The 12500-nt window shown below is 37.3% G+C and overlaps 2 protein-coding genes and 3 long non-coding RNA genes across 7 annotated transcripts in view; 3 read left to right on the plus strand and 2 right to left on the minus strand.

Moving 5' to 3' along the window:
• Positions 1-1801, plus strand: part of snx21 (sorting nexin family member 21) — a 13353-nt gene extending 11552 nt beyond the window's left edge. For all 3 annotated transcript variants that reach the window (XM_080030448.1, XM_080030450.1, XM_080030449.1), the window contains one exon: positions 1-1801. This exon is cut by the window's left edge and continues 1121 nt beyond it. The gene's annotated coding sequence lies outside the window, so the exon portion shown is untranslated.
• The window catches only part of LOC307252802, a 46571-nt gene that overhangs the window by 29964 nt on the left and 4107 nt on the right, over positions 1-12500 (minus strand). The gene's annotated exons all lie outside the window — the stretch shown is intronic.
• On the plus strand, positions 3105-4499 carry LOC307252800. Its single transcript, XR_013844935.1, has 3 exons — positions 3105-3173; positions 4182-4274; positions 4481-4499. It is a non-coding gene; the product is annotated as an uncharacterized lncRNA (long non-coding RNA).
• LOC307252801 overlaps positions 4612-12500 on the plus strand; it is a 55119-nt gene continuing 47230 nt past the window's right edge. Inside the window, exons 1-2 of the long non-coding RNA XR_013844936.1 lie at positions 4612-4674; positions 4771-4851. This is a non-coding gene — a long non-coding RNA (uncharacterized lncRNA). The remainder of the gene's footprint in view (positions 4675-4770; positions 4852-12500) is intronic.
• LOC307252993 (uncharacterized protein) lies at positions 7192-9208 on the minus strand. Its single transcript, XM_080030819.1, has 2 exons — positions 9150-9208; positions 7192-8458 (listed from the first exon to the last, which is right to left on the minus strand). Exon 2 carries the CDS (start codon positions 8447-8449, stop codon positions 7571-7573), a length of 879 nt encoding a protein of 292 aa, XP_079886945.1. The 5' UTR covers positions 8450-8458; positions 9150-9208; the 3' UTR covers positions 7192-7570.

Raw genomic sequence — 12500 nt, forward strand, 5'->3', positions numbered from 1 at the left:
TAACGTGCTTCAAGCTGTAGGCACCATGGTTAAAGGAGCATAACATCATATTTATCTATATTTTTTGAGTGAAAATATAGCTTTTACACTGCACACTGCACTCCAGAACATACACTCATGTTTATAAGGGAAGAAATGCTGCTTTTCACTGATAGCTATGGATTTTAATTTTTTTTAAGATAATTTTTTGTCGTTTTCAAGCTTTATTAGACAGTACAGAGTTGAAATAAGAGAGGCAGAGAGAGAGAGGGGGGGGGGGGATGACCTGCAGTAAAGGTCCACGGGTCAGATTTGAACCCGCAACCACTGCAACGAAGGCCGGAGCCAATATGGTACACGCTCTATCCACTACGCCACCGGAGCGCCCCTAACTAACTATGGATTTTTACATATATTTTCTTTTCTTTCTACAGAGACCTGTGGTTTTAAATATATACACAAATAGCTGAGAAAAATGCCCGAAAAATGTCATATTTAATCTGATGTGGTGGTTGTTTTTAAAGTTTATCGTGAAGGGAAATTATCAGATGGGAACTATGGACGGTAAATAAATGGTGCAAAGAAAGTGATATTTTTTTTAGATAAGGGACGAGGCAAAAAGTCATGAGCATGTTATTGACTTAAAACCAAGGGAAAAATGACAAAGCAAAGACATTACAGACTACGCACATGTACAGGTTTTGTGCTAATGTTGAATCAAAGCTAAAGATGCTCTGGTTTTAAAGGCACAGTGTGTAAAATTTATTGGGATTTTATTTTTAGAACAGACTTGGTTTAAAAGGAAAATACTATTGAAAGTTATTTTTTTATGACCTTAGAATGAGTCTTTTATATCTACATAGGAGCGGGACGCTGAGGCCGCCATGTTGCACCGCCATGTTTCTACAGTAGCACAGAAAGGACAAACTTAAAGGCCTTACACATTTTTATATATAGTGGGCGTCCTGGGGAAATGCACGTGTTGGAAGACCAAGAAGAAGAAGAAGTACTATAGAATAAATAACTAAATACATCTTCACCTCATCACTTGATATTGTGGAAAGACTTGAGGCAGTGGTGCCATCTTTAGTAACTTCCTTCTTGTCCTTGAAGGCCACCGTAGCTTTTGTAAATTCTCCCAAGGGCGGGCGGGGTTAACAAGGGATCGTTGCAAACTTGAATCGAACCACTAGATGCCACTCAATATTCCAATATTACACACTGTACCTTTAAAAAAAAAAAAAATTATTTCAATGATTGCTGGAAATGCTGCAATATCCTTCACATACACAAGGAAATGTCATGTTATAATCAACCTCACTGCTTCGATGCTGCAACATAAAGATTGTTATTCTGTTTACAAAATATACATACATGTATATATACTGTATATAATAAATATACACGTTTCTTTATACTTCTTTATGAGTCTCTGTAGCTTGAGAATTGTTTTTCTTTTGCTTTCCCTCGCAGTTGGAAAGTTATTGACAATTTGAACTTTCGGGATCAATAATTCAAAACTCAATTTGATTTATATATAATGACCCAATATTAAGATTAAAAATACATTTCAGCAAAGCATTACAATTGTTTATTTTTTATTTTTTAGGACTCTCAGTGTGTGTGTGTGTGTGTGTGTGTGTGTGTGTGTGTGTGTGTGTGTGTGTGTGTGTGTGTGTGTGTATGTGTGTGTGTGCGTGTGTGTGTGTGTGCGTGTGTGTGTGTGTGTGTGGATTTTAACTCCAGCAGCATGGCTACATAGAGATATAAACATGTATATTTTCAAGTATATTTTATGGAATAAATTTGTTTATACATTCTGGATGTGTCTTTCTCTGTGTCGTCGAGTTTGTTCTATGTTTAACTTTAGACATTTTAACTGGAAGGTTCCTGAATACAGTAGCACAAGGGTCTAAGGGCAGATTAGATAGATAGATAGATGGATGGATGGATGGATGGATGGATGGATGGATAGAAAGATAGATAGATAGATGAGGGGCAGAGGGTGTCATACTGTATGGAATGTGAAGCCCCCTGAGGCAAATGTCTATTGTGATATTGGGCTATACAAATAAAACTGATTTGATTTGATTTGATTTGATTTGATTTGATTTGATTTGATTTGATTTGATTTGATTTGATTTGAATACAGAAAAACTGTTTTCCAAAATCTCAACACTAGGCGGACGTTTAAACTTGTTTCAGTTTTAGTGGTGAAATGTTTGAATTTGGACAAAATGCCAGTGACTTTTTTTAAATTAATATATTTATTGGTTTTCCTTATTTTTCAACAAGACCAATGCCACAAAAATAACAATACACATATACAAACAATACTGTCAAAAAAAAAGGGGGGGGGGGGGGTTAGTCCTGGGTCCATTGCTTGAGGATGTATTAAATAAAATGTGTTGTATTCGAACTTGTCCTATTATATTATTATTTCATGTTACTTTAGGGTAAAACAAGTGTTTGTTTTGTTTGTTTCTTGAGAATATCCGACTTTAATTACAAAAACTATCGAATGTATTGATTGAAAATAAACGGATAAAATACATATATAATGAGAAAAATCTGAATAATATGGTGTGATTGGTTAAATCACCTGTCAATCAAAGAGTCAGATAACGTATGAGTTGGCCTAGTTAACCAATCAGGAGTTAGACCCGCCTTCCATTCCCGTCTACCTACGCGAGGGAGCTACTACGGAAAATCGCTCTTTTCGGGACGATCCCAAAGTGACAAAACTTTCTGTTAGCTAAATTTGAGTGATTAAGTGATAATTTAGACCCCAAAACCAGATATATTGTATTTATATTTTTTCGCTATCTGAAGTTGCAGTGTGTTAAAGTGGCGGCAATACTGCTAATTTGCCATATACAGTGATGATAGCAATATGAGCTGTTGGCCTACAAATTGTGAAATAAATGAGCTAGCTTAAATTAGTTAAAACAAAACACACGGCAAAACTAACACTATAAAAGCTTCCCAGTATGTCTTCACCATATTTTCTTATTAACGTGCAATGACTATAGTTGTCCATCGTGGCGCTGTTGCGGTGTCTGACTTTTGGTTCACATCCCAGACTGGAAGCAGAGGAAGAAAATGTAAACTTCGACTTTCTCCATGATTTTCTCAATGACATTTCCTCCAATCCAAATACGTCGGCGAGAGGTGGTGCCTTGAGACTTCAACAGGTGAATATAGTCTATTTTTACATTTCTTAAAGAGGGGGTTGCCTAAAATAACGTTACGTCCGGTCTGTGTAATTGTTTTCAGTGTTGCAGGAATGGCTCGTATAATCAGTTTTTAATCAGTTCACGAGGACAGTTGATCATTCTATGCAGTTTATTAAGCAATTATAGCTAAGGACATGCTGTTGAATCATATAATATCACAGTTTAGGGGCATTGGCTGTGGTGGTAGGACGGCCTAGGAAAGGGGTCTGACCAGTGGCCATGAGGTCTCTGGTTGGTTCCCCGGAACCAGATTGGAGGGTGTTAGTAGTAAAACTGGTGGTGGATGCTATTATCTACAGTGCCCCACTATCTCTACCATTGTGTCCTTGAGCAAGACACTTAACCCCAAACTGCTCTAGGGGCGCTGTACTATGGCTGACCCTGTGTGAGGACCCCATTTGAAGTGTAAAACTTGAGCTGGGATATGCGAAAAGACATATTGTAATTTGCAATTGACTGAATTTACTAACTTAACTTGTTCGCCCCGACGCATAGCCCAACAAAAGTGATAATTCATGGTGCCAACGAGATTCGGAATAAAAATCATGTTTAAGTTCATCTGCCGTTTGAATAACTCAGAAAATCTGATTGTTTTGGAACTGACGAACATTGCATTTAGTGCCACACGTTACACATCACTGCTCTGGAAACACTGGTATAAGTGTCTTTTAATGGGGGGTTGCTAGACAACCTTGTATGTTGTTGTTGTTGTTGTTGTCGTCGCTGTTTGTATTGTTTTATGTTCTTTTGTATCTGGACTTAGAGTCTGTAATAAAAATTATCTATCTATCTATCTATATATCTATAATATTGTATTGTTATTCATTCTCAAGGTAACAGAAGGGGCCGTTGACAGTGGGCAGGGAAACGAGCTGCAGTGTTATTAGTCGCATATTGACAGGAATCCGACTTTTACACGATTTAAACATAATTATTTATTCATCTTCCCAAATCGAATACACACAGAGCCAGTGGTTTTGACCCACAATGGCGGAAAGAAAATTCACCTGACTCGGACATATCGAGGAGATTGCTGGAGCTGCGACCTGGCTTTGTGGGGTAACCAACTATTGCTTACTGTTCACAGGTTATAAGATATAATTGAAAACATTTGCACTATTAATTTCTCCCTAGCATCATTGATGTTTGTATTTGAATCGATGTTTAATGCAGGAATTGGAGGAACTTGCAGCCGTATTCTTTTGTATATATTTTTTTAAATATTTTTATTCGTTTTATTTGTATTTTTTATTTAATTTGAACAGGCAACGTGGAAAACACTTTACATCAAGGTAGGTTGTTATTGAAATAATTATGTTGTTTTATTCATTTTTTAATATCATAAAGGTTAAATGAAAATTAAATGAATAACATGCCATATTTATTCACACGGCAGCCCACACTCTTGTATGTCTGACCAATGGCCGAGAAACTGAAAGCAGAAAATCCACGTCATCCGGTAAGTATATATATTGAAAATGCTGAATCAAACGTTGACACATTTCCCTAGTTCATTTCATTTTTACAGTTGTTTCACTTTGGTAATCTTTTCCAGATTGTGCTGCAGTTTCTCAACACAGAGTGAATGAGGCACATAGCTGGAACTACTGGTACAGGCAAGGCAGGCCAAAACGTAGTGAGTACTCTCAATATATTTTATCCCTTTTTATTTAATATTCACCATATAACACAGTAGGGACTGACCAGAATGCTTTCACACTCACTATCTGTTATCACAAATCAAATGACATTGTTGCCTGGAAAAGAAAATAATGACAGTCTGATATAATGAATACGTATTTAAATTAAATTAAGGAAAAATCCATCCTATAGGATTTTGTCCAGCAGTTGTAATTGCACATAAAGACCAGAAGAGGGCGCTATGCTTCAACACATGTTGAGGTGATGACGCAGTTTACTGTCACATTCCTCAGGTCAGGTGTGGAGCAACATGAATCTCTCTATAAATGTAGGTTACTAAGTAATCGTGGCTTAACGGTGGATATAATAGTGGCACATTCCTTCACCACGAATAAATGCTTGATTAAATACATTAGGTAATCACATATAAGATGTGTATTTGCCCCCAGGAAGGGTCTTTTGGGCTTCACTTTTGGGACTTTATGGAGAAATTAAGTGGCATAAAATGTGGCTATAGATGGGGGAAAATGTTGTTTTAATAATAAAGTTAAAGGGATTTCTTTAAATAAAAAGTATATTGCGTATATCCAGCAAAAAAGACATAAGAACGGTTTAGACTTGATGTTGAATATTCTTTTTTTATTGTGTGTAGGCCTATAGCAGAATGTTTGGGGCGATGTTCAGCTCTATATAAGATGGAAAACCAGGCCAACAGTCCAATTACAGGACAAGATATATTCTCTTAACTGAATAAACAAACTTTACTCAAAATATATATATTTTTTATGATATTAGAATTATTCAATACTAAGAATAACATTTAGAGTTAATATGTTTGTAAACTAACTGTAGGCTCTGTGAATGTAAATAAATACCCTTCCTCTGAAACTGCATAGTGACCCTTTTTAAAATAAAATTGGCAAAAAAAATCCACCCTGTAGGAATTTTGTCCAGCAGTTGTAATTGCATATAGAGACCAGGAGAGGGCGCTATGCTCTAACACATGTTGAGGTGATGACGCAGTTTACTGTCACATTCCTCAGGTCAGGTGTGGAGCAACATCAATCCCTCTGAATGTAGGGTACCAGTTACTAACATTAGGGAATTACATACAACCCCACAAATAAGATGTGTATTTGCCCCCAGGAATGGTATTTTGGGCTTCACTTTATGGAGAAATTAAGAGCTATAGTTGAGGACAAATTTAGTTTTAATAATAAAGCTAAAGATGTTTCTTTTACGAATCACATCACGTATATCCAGTCTAGTCTGTGTATTAACACCAGATTAACACAAACACCTTGTGGACAGGTAGTGGATTGTGATGAAATATTCACTGATTTTGCAAAAAGTGATTTTGACAACAAGTGATCTCCAGAATCACTGACTCCACCTTTTAGGGAAGGAGGGCAATGTAAACGATTTTTGAGAAACTTCTTATGGACTGAAGACACTTCATTTTCATATACAGTATGTAGGCCTATATATATATTTTTTTGGCATTTTTAATATGTATTAATCCGTGTAATAAAATGTGTTTTATAACTGCATTAAAACGGATCCTATCTTTAGTTAAAAACAGACGTGTTGCTGCTCTCTGCACAGCTGACTGTCAAGCGTCATTCAATCTCTGCAAAACATCACCATGGAGACCAGGCCAAGAGCTGCCGTAGCAACATGCAGTTACTGTGGTAACAACGGTGACAGAGCATCACTGAAGAGCCAACATGGCCGCCTGTCTCTGTCAGTCAGTGATCAGAATTATAGTTCTAACAATTAGATTTAAAACACACTTACGACTTGGCTTTTTCTCACTTTTTCTTATTTAATTTTTTTACATCTTCATACTACTTTAGCTGATTCATATAATTTCAAGCCATCAATCTAGTTCAGCTCCAAGTCCATTAAAGAACTATTTCATAGTTTTAAAGTTTTTTTCATGTCTTTTAACTTAATGTTTATATCATTTCAGCCATAAACTCTATTCAAACTTCTAAATGTTATAATAGCTTACGTTGTGTATTCCACTTTTCAACTCATTCCATACTAATAAGACCTTTTTTTTTGTTTTTACAAGTGTTCATACTCAGCTATCCATTTAGCATTTTCAGCATTCAGCATTCATTTTATTTGGTTACATTTATTACACACTTAATGCACAAGATTGACTTATGCTTATTTTTTAGCATTTACAAATTATGAACACACATGAAAACACTCAAAGTGAAGTTTCTATAATTTAAAGTATGAAGCGAACACATTTCTCACTCATATTTGTCTTTATTGATTAATTGAAAAGCAGAAAGTTTGTAGAATAAGATACAGAGCTCCAATATTTAATTAGTCGTTAACATCATTATATTATCAATACGACTTTGGTTTGATTTTAATTTCACTGATTGTTAAACACAATGAACCCATATTACCCATATATAACCCATATTGATAATTCCTGAAATGGCCAGTAATATAACTGTAAAGAAAAAAATCAAATTGTTTTATATATATTGAAGAAAAAGAGAATATAGGTTCAATAAACCATCACCAAAATCATTACAACAACTTGAGTATATTTGGCCTTTTTGCACAGTATGAGTATTACCTGGGGTTGATAACACAGACGACCTCTGTATTTTATGACAAGACCTCACCAGGTAAAACTGATGCCGTGTGAATGGGGCTTGTTGGAATTAGGGTGATGGATTCTTAAACTTTCACTGATTAACACAGATGTTCTCAGTGCGGCCATTATTGCCTGAGTTGAGATTTTTAGTGATAACCGTGACACCAGCCTTTTCAAAAGCTGATATAGCATTTTGGAGAAGCAGCAAGATGGCCTTGATGGGATTGTTGCTTCCCTGTTTCTTGAACCACATGTACACTGGGTCACCTACTGTGCCCTCGTTTAGGTTCACACTCACACATGTGTAGCGCTGCTGCTGATATTGCTGATACTCTTGTTGATTGGTGGAGACTTGCAGGTCAGTGAGCGCACGCTTGGGGTCAGTGGTCTGGCGGTACCAGATGAAGACAAACGCTCCTCCTGCTTCCCTATTTGTATCTTCATCCACACGGATGTAACCGGCCTGGAATTGGTCACCATCTAAAATGTAGGCAGTAGTGGCGGTGACCTCACAGATGTAGGTTTGCTGCGCTCTCTTCACCCACATGTAGATCCAATCCCCTCTAGCGTTGCGGTTTAGATCACAGGCCAGTCTCTCCCAGCCGGCAGCCATCATCGGGGGTTCATCTTCTGCCTTGGTTGTGGCATTTATCTCCACTATAGGAGTATCGTACTCTGTGGACCCGCTGAAGTACCACATGTAGATGGAATCGCCGCCTGCTCCTACATTGAGATCCTTATCGATCTTGGTGTAACCTGCATTGATCAGGCCTACGGCCATCTCATCGTTGAATGTGACTTGAAGCCTAGTGATGGCCTGGGAGCCTGTTTTCTTGTACCAAAGAAAGATTTGATTTCCTTTTGTCCCTGCGTTCAGATTGACATCGAGTCTCATAAAACCATCCTTTTTGAGCTCTTGCTCCTGAGTTTTGTTAATGGACACATCAAGGTGGGTGATGGAGGCGGCCATTGTGGGCAACTGCATACAACAAAGAAGAGCATAAGTGAACAGAATAAACACAGTAAGATGCATGACTTTCAAGGCAAGGCACAGCAGGCAAAATAAAAAAAAATTATTAAAATCTTTTTTGCTTCCAAAAACTTGTCTTCTTTCATATTAGTATAAATTAAACGTCCAAAATGTACATTTAGGTATTTATTTCTTTCGTCTCCTGAAGAACCATTTTTTAACGGCCGTTATCTCAACATTAGTTTGTTTCAATACTCTGAACGATAAACTAAATTTTTTACTTCTAAAGTATCAACAACAAAAATTCCCATCCTCATTCCAAACAATATTCTGAAGGTTATTGCAGACTGATTTGTTCATATTTTGTTAATTGTCTGATTTGATACATTTTCTCCTTAAAATTATAATAAAAGACTTGTACATAGTATTTTTTTATTTATAAAAAGAAAGTCTTCATCCAAAATATGTTCAGTAAAATCCTTGGTCTCTAATATGTAGTAAAAATAAAACAAAGATTGTTATCCAACATCTAGATGGTTTTTTAACATTTACGCGTTAGTTAGATATTGCTAAATTCTCGTATTTATTCGATCTTTTCAAAAACAAAAAAAAATGTAATGGAATAGAATCTGAAGAATAAAAATACATTGTCTAGAGATAAATGTGAATAAATAATAATAATAAATTCTCAAATACTTACGTGTGCTGAAGCTGACAGTGAGTGACAGGCTGGAAGAAGTCAACTGATGTTGTGCGGAGTTCTGATGTACGTACCCAAAGTGCGCTGGATTTATATAGAGAACTGAGGTGCTGGCGCTTGTTGTTACATCACCACTTCTGTTGAATTCTTTGATCAGCCCTTCCCACTTTAAACCTAACAAAGGAATGATTGGCACCACTTTCATTTTTTTCATTTAACTTTTATTTATCCTCGAGAGACCAATTGAGGGGTGACCCTCGTTTACAATGACGTCGAGTTCAAAACAAATTCAAAGGAAAAACAACAATACATAAACAATATTCAATGCAAAAACATCAAAACAACAACAGGAGAAGAGAAAAAAACAATTGAAACATTTACACAGTGAAGAGTGGCAGCAATTAAAATTAAATGGGTGAAAGTACAATAAAGCCTAATTAAAACAGTTACAGGTAGAGTTTGGCAGATTTAAGATAGTTTGTTTAAATTGAGGAAGAAGTATGAATAAGACAAAAAAGAAAAAACCTAGAAAACACACAGAAGTTTTTTACGGCTATACTTGTGAGGACTTGCCCCGCCAGCATAGTGTGCCTCAGCCTGTAAGTGATCCAAACACTGACATGCAGCTGTGTGTGGGAATGCTGCAGACTCTAAAAGTAGCCCTGGTTGTGTATTAACAAAACCCAAATCAAAACATATTTTAATTTGTTGAGATATTGGCTTTTATTAGCTTACCTAAAAAGACTTGTTTATAACTGTGTCATATTCTGTTTAATAAAGCAGTACATTAACAATGGTGAGCACCAGCTTTGTTGATATGTTTGAACAAAGTAGTATTGGTCTTGATCAATAAAACCCCCCCTCTTCTTTAGTGCGACTCCTTCCTTAAAGTCTTGCCATAAACACCTTTGTTTGTTTGGCCAAAAGCACGAGAGAATTTCACAGAACTGATACAAATCTAAAACAACTGATAAACACAATTTTTTGGGGGTTTTGTGTTTTAATATGTAATCGGAGCATTCTGGTGCATTCTGGGGAAAAGAATAAAAGAAAAAGTCAACATTTAATATAGTTAAGATGAATAGAAAAATTAACAAAACAACATAACTTGCTAGCAGCCAGATGCTTAACAACTGGACTGAGGGACGGATGACCACTAGCTTTCGCTAATGTTAGTGGGGCTACTGCCAAATATCTTGCTAAAAAATTAACCTTTATTTATAAAATTATGCCATTACTAAGAATATGTAACACTTAAAATATAGATAATTGAAACTACATACAAAATGTATTATTTATTTTTTATTTTCCTGTTGCTGTTGTGGGCAGTAGTGCTGCTGGCGATTGGTGATGATGCATGTCCATCTGTGTCATTCACACATAGGTCTACATCGGTCTACATCAGGGTAATAGCGAGTCCACATGATTGTACCTTGACCGGTTTTCACCAGTTTTACAAAAGGGGAAAAAACTCAGCTGTTGATCGCTCGTTAACTCGCTCACCCGCTCGCTGACACACGGACAGGGGCGGTTCTACAGGGGGGCAAAGGGGGTCAGCGGCCCCCCCACTGAAGAGCCTTGCCCCCCCCCCAGCTGCCCCCCTAACTTTTGCATTCTCAAAAATGTACTTGTAAGAACAAACCGCCACTATGTCAACAAGCCACTCAAATAATTGAAACAAACAATAAATTGAACAAAATTAAATAATTATGAATCTAATCTTATGCCCTGCCCCAGTGGCGCAAAAAGTGGGTATGCACTATATGCGGCGCATAGGGGCGCCGCACTAGAGGGGTGCCAAAGCGATCGGGGGAAAATTATTTGGAGTCGGCATTTTTCTGTATTTAACAGTGTTTGTGTAAATGATATGATCAATAACAGAGGCACGTCAGTGATAAGGCGCCCCCCGCTCCTTCGCCTCCTCCTCCCCACACTATGCGCTCCAGTGCGCGCCCCCTCGAGCACGCGCTGGAGCGCGAGAGCTTTCATTTGAATCGTGTTGTCATCTGATGACAGGGACCTAAAGTTGGAGAGGCAGAAAAGAAAGCTCTCGGGGGCACAAAACCGAAAACGGGAAGATTGATAAGGAGAAAGATTGCGTGTTTTATATGGCCGATTGTATTGATTAATGCACACTGATTATCGGCCGCGACTCGCGGATTGTCACTGCAGATTAACGTGTCACCTAAAGTGTTTGACTATTGCTGTTTTCACAGTTTTTGAATGGTAGTGTAGTGATTATAGCAGGTCAGCGCCAAAACAACACACTCACCTGTTTCCCACTATTATCATATTTTGCACCATTCCAGAGCACGACTGAGTTGAGAGAGAGAGAGAGAGAGAGAGAGAGAGAGAGAGAGAGAGAATGTAGGTTACATATGTAACCTAGATTATCAGGGATCACAAGGGATCTCTGTACCCCCCAGGAAATGTCTTGGTTGCTGCTGGCCATGACACTTGACACAATCAATCATCAATATTAGCATGCTATTTAGCCACATATATTGGCCTATTTACAGCCCTCAGAAAACTGGCTCTTCTTAGATGCAGGTTCATCAATACATGGCTTAAAATCCTGAGCTGTAGAACTTTCAGGAGACATTCCTAGCTGTAAGCCACATAGGTTTCCTAACAGTTGGGAGCGTATGCGACGTGCGGATATGGCACATGCTCCATGAAAAAAAAAATGTTTTGAATTTGAATCAATTATGATTTGAATCATAATTTATTCAAATCGGCCGAATTGATTCGTGGGCCAGATCAAAACGTGTCGCGGGCCAGGGCCTTGAGTTTGACACATGTGCCCTAGATTCTAGTTATTCCACTTAAAAAAAATCAACTCTGCATCTATTATATCAGAAAAAAAAAATTGTTTTAGGGGGAAAAAAATACTAACTTTGACACCAAAACAATAATTTTAAGCATTTAAAGCAAATGAAAATCAACTAATATTAAATATGTATGTACAGAGCACAAGTGGGGTAAATGGTTTATAAAAAAAAAAGTAAAAAAAAAACATTATTGTAAAGTGTTTTTATGGCAGTTAATTGGGAGTGGCTTCTTGTGGCCGCAAGGGTCTTATGTGTAACAATTTATTTGCATCTGAGCATGCACAAAAACTAAACATGTAATAAAAAAAAAATTTGTGTAAATCATTCATATGCCCTAGACCAGGGGTCACCAACACAGTGCCCTCGGGCACCAGTTAGCCCGCAAGGACCATATGAGGCGCCCTCAGGCCTGTTCTAAAAATAGCATAATAATCTGTTTCCCACCTTTTTTAAGTCATTGCTGATAATTATTGTGAGAAATCCTTAACATGATCAGTGTCGTCACATAGATGAATATCAT

Source organism: Ammodytes marinus, assembly GCF_949987685.1.
Source record: "Ammodytes marinus genome assembly, chromosome: 7".
Lineage (NCBI taxonomy): Eukaryota > Metazoa > Chordata > Actinopteri > Uranoscopiformes > Ammodytidae > Ammodytes > Ammodytes marinus.

Bases quoted from the DNA above. Each gene is read 5' to 3' on its own strand.
- LOC307252993 (XM_080030819.1), bottom strand. From the start codon at position 8,449: ATGGCCGCCTCCATCACCCACCTTGATGTGTCCATTAACAAAACTCAG.